General features: G+C 24.6%; 1 protein-coding gene across 1 annotated transcript; it reads right to left on the bottom strand.

Moving 5' to 3' along the window:
* Positions 1 to 1,267: 1,267 nt before the first annotated feature.
* On the bottom strand, positions 1,268 to 3,053 carry LOC136089932 (uncharacterized). The gene is made up of 2 exons (XM_065816032.1): positions 2,622 to 3,053; positions 1,268 to 2,521 (listed from the first exon to the last, which is right to left on the bottom strand). The coding sequence occupies exons 1-2, from the start codon at positions 3,051 to 3,053 to the stop codon at positions 1,268 to 1,270; spliced, it is 1,686 nt and encodes a 561-aa protein (XP_065672104.1).
* Between the last annotated feature and the right edge of the window lie 996 nt (positions 3,054 to 4,049).

Genomic DNA, 4,049 nt, shown 5'->3' with positions numbered 1-4,049 from the left:
TGTTTTGATATATTTTGTTCAAAAATTAATTTTTTTAAATTATATTTATATTATATTATATTTTTATATTACATTTTTTTAAACCATAATGAAGCACAATAATTTAAAATGTTTTATCAAAAACAACTTTGGGAAAAAAAAAATTTTTTGCTGAGATTAAATAAAGCTGAGAATAAAATTTCAGGCATAACTGTCCCGTTATGCCCCACTGTCCCGATATGCCCTGCTCTACCCTACTTGAGTTATTTTTATGACTATATATGACTAATTTTACTTAAGGTACTTTTTACTGAACACGGTGTTTGTACTTAAGTAGAAAATTTTAAAACTCCTTTCACTGGTATTATATAAACTTTCATTTAGAAAAGATTCACTAAAGCAATTTTAGTACAGAGGAAAAAAATTTGCGGACTCTAGCACGAATGATATCAAATGTTTTTAATTAAATAAGACAATTACAATTTACATAAAATAAACATTTTATAATAAGAAAAAAAAAGAACTTTCCTTTTCTTATATAAAAGTGTTTGAATGCAAAAAAAATTAGGATTTTATTTCTAAGAATTAAATCCGGGGAAATCTAACTTTAAAAAAAAAGTTCGTCAATTATACTTTATTAAAAGATACACCTTTTAACAATTAACCTATTTTTTGTGTGGTTAATGTAGAAAGGTGGTTAATACCTAAAATTTCAAGTCGCTTTAATTAAGAGAATAATAAACTGCTAAACCTTCGTTATATTTTCCCATATCGTATAAACAGCTAGCGATGTTTTGTTGCCATTGTATTCGGATGGCTGATACCTAAAATTTCAGTTCGTATTTTATCAACAGAATAATAAATTTCTAAAGTTTTGTTATATTTTCCCATATCGCGCAAACAGCTTGCGATATATCTTTTGTCGTCATTGAAGACGGATGGTTGATACCTAAAATTTCAGTTTGTATTTTATCAACAGAATAATAAATCTCTGAAGCTTCGTTATATTTTCACATATCGTACAAATAGTTTGCGACGTTATGTTTTGTTCTCATTGTAGACGGATGGTTGATAACTAAAATTGCATATTATCAAGAGAATAATAAATTTCTGAAGCTTTGTTGTATTTTCCCATATCGCTCAAACAGTTAGCGATATTATGCTTTGTTGCCATTGTATCCGGATGGTTGATACCTAAAATTTCAATTTGTATTTCATAAACAGAATTATAAATTTCTAAAGCCTCGTTATTTTTTCCCATATCGCTCAAACAGTTGGTGATATTGCGTTATGTTGCCATTGTATCAGGATGGTTGATACCTAAAAATTCAGTTTGTATTTTATTAACAGAATAATAAATTTCAAAAGCTTCGTCATATTTTCCCATTTTGTTTAAACAGCTTGCGATATTATGTTTTGTTACCATTGTATCCGGATGGTTGATACCTAAAATATCAGTTTGTATTTTATCAACAGAATAATAAATTTCTAAAGCTTCGTTATATTTTCCCATTTTGTTTAAACAGCTTGCGATATTATGTTTTGTTACCATTGTATCCGGATGGTTAATACCTAAAATTTCAGTTTGTATTTTATTAACAAAATAATAAATTTCTAAAGTTTCGTTATATTTTCCCATTTTGTTTAAACAGCTTGCGATATTATGTTTTGTTACCATTGTATCCGGATGGTTGATACCTAAAATTTCAGTTTGCATTTTATCAACAGAATAATAAATTTCTAAAGCTTCGTTATATTTTCCCATATCGTAAAAACAGTTTGCGATATTATGTTTTGTTGTCATTGTAGACGGATGGTTGGTACCTAAAATTTCAGTTTGTATTTTATTTACAGAAAAATAAATTTCTAAAGCTTCGTTATATTTTCCCATATCGCTCAAAATGTTAGCAATATTATGTTTTGTATGAAGCGTAAGTTCATTCTTTTCACCATAAGTTTCTGTATTAAAATTTTGAATCGCTTTTAATATTTCGATTGCTTCTTCAAATAAACCTTTACTTACTAATAATTTTTCAATAGGTGTTGTCATATGATGGAAGGTTTTCGAAAATTTTTTTTTGTTAGTACGAAACATATAAATAAAATGAAAAACGAAATGGTCTCCGTAATCCATGTGATCTTTTATTTTGTTTAAATTAACTTTAAAATAACTTTCAATTAGATCAACATACGTATTTGTACTTGAGTTTTTTTTTTGAAAACATCTACATGTCAACTGGGTAAGTTCGAGTATCGAATATTTTTTATCATCAAAACGGTTTAGTAAAGAATAACTCATTAGCAATTCAATTGCTTCATCTATTAAATATTCCTCGTTTATTTTCATGTGATTTGAGATTTGTGTTATAAACTGTTTACTGATGTTTTGACCGTCGCAATGAGATAAACAGTTTAAGATTTTAATAAGAAAAGGTTTAGTTTTTTCTAATTTTATTAAAACTAAGTTAATTGCTTTTATTGCAGACTTTGATTCTTCTTCGGTTGGAAAGTTATTATTGATAATATTTCTGATGGTTTTGATCTATGTATTTTTCTATCGAAATTTTATGTATATTTATATATTTTATTGCTTGAGTAATAGCAAACGGATGATAACCAAGTTCTTTAATTAAGTTTCTTACGTTTTCAACTGTGTTTTCTTTAATATTATTTTTTATATAGGCGATTGCTTCTTCCGAAGAAAAAACTTCAACTAGCATTTTGTTTACATTATTCGACCGCACTCTCCATTGGGAGGTAATCAGCGTGAATGATTTTGGTTTTCTTGAAATGTACATTGATAAATTTTTAACACTTTCCTCGTCGACATTGTCAAAAATATACAAGGTCTTTCCATTTTTATAACAGTTGTGAATTTTTTCAACAACCGCTTCTATGTTCAAATAATCACCATTCGAATAACGAATTTCGAATCCTATTGTTTGACATTGGTTTCTCATTGAAGCTTGTAACTTTCCAAATGCTGCGTCAATCCAAACAAAGTTTTTATAGAAGTTATAAGATATTTCACAATACTTTCTGGCTATGTGTCTTTCCGACACTAGATATTCCATATAATACTAATGTTGACTTGCTTGCACCTTGTAAAAAATTAAATTAAAAAATTAAATTAAAAATGTAAAAATTAAAAATGTAAAAAATTAAATTAAAAAATTAAGTTGGATTTCAAAAAAGAGTTTTTCGCGTGAAAATAAATTTTCTGAAAAAGGTTGAATACCTAAAAATAAACGCACGATGTATTATAAAAACTTATTATCTCAATTAAATTAAAATTATTATAATTTATTTAGTAAAAAGTTTCAACTTTATTCTTTATTGAATGCAACGCGTATTAAGTGAAATTTAAAAAAGTCTTTATATATATAAAATTATACTTGTTTTATATCAATATTATATTCTTAAAAAAGATTTTGTAAACAAAACTTAACGTAATTTATTTTGTAAACGTAACAATTTGAAAAACATTAAGTAATTATTGTTACTCTAGAGAATATAAATAAAAGTTTAATTCAGCTTTGTACTAAATTTAATTTTCTATTGAGTTTTGGAGTTTAAATTTCTGCCTATGAAAAAAAACTTTTTTTTTGAAAGCGTGTGTTTTTCCAACCCGTAGACAAATATTTCGCTTTTTATAAAATTATTATTATTATTTTAAAGTTTGCTTTTTGTTTTTTTATTACGAATTTTAAAAATTATACAAATTATTCAATTAATAAACATAATATAATATATTATTAATAATAATATTATATATATATATATATATATATATATATATATATATATATATATATATATAAATATATATATATATATATATATATATATATATATATTAATAATATTAATATTATATACATATATTAACAACATGTTAATAATATAATATAATAATATATTAATATATTATATTATATTAAAAAATTAAAATTAAAAAGATTTAAAAAGTATGTATTTTTCTTTCTCTTCAAAAAACAGTATAATTTACATTTTAAATTGGCTAAAAAGCGTTTATTTCGTGGGGCGGCGTTGTTTTTATAACTTTTTCA

The sequence above is a fragment of the Hydra vulgaris genome, chromosome 13 (assembly GCF_038396675.1).
Source record: "Hydra vulgaris chromosome 13, alternate assembly HydraT2T_AEP".
Taxonomy (NCBI): Eukaryota; Metazoa; Cnidaria; class Hydrozoa; order Anthoathecata; family Hydridae; genus Hydra; species Hydra vulgaris.
Note: the sequence above shows the minus strand (reverse complement) of the source record. Positions and strands in the feature narration are given on the sequence as shown.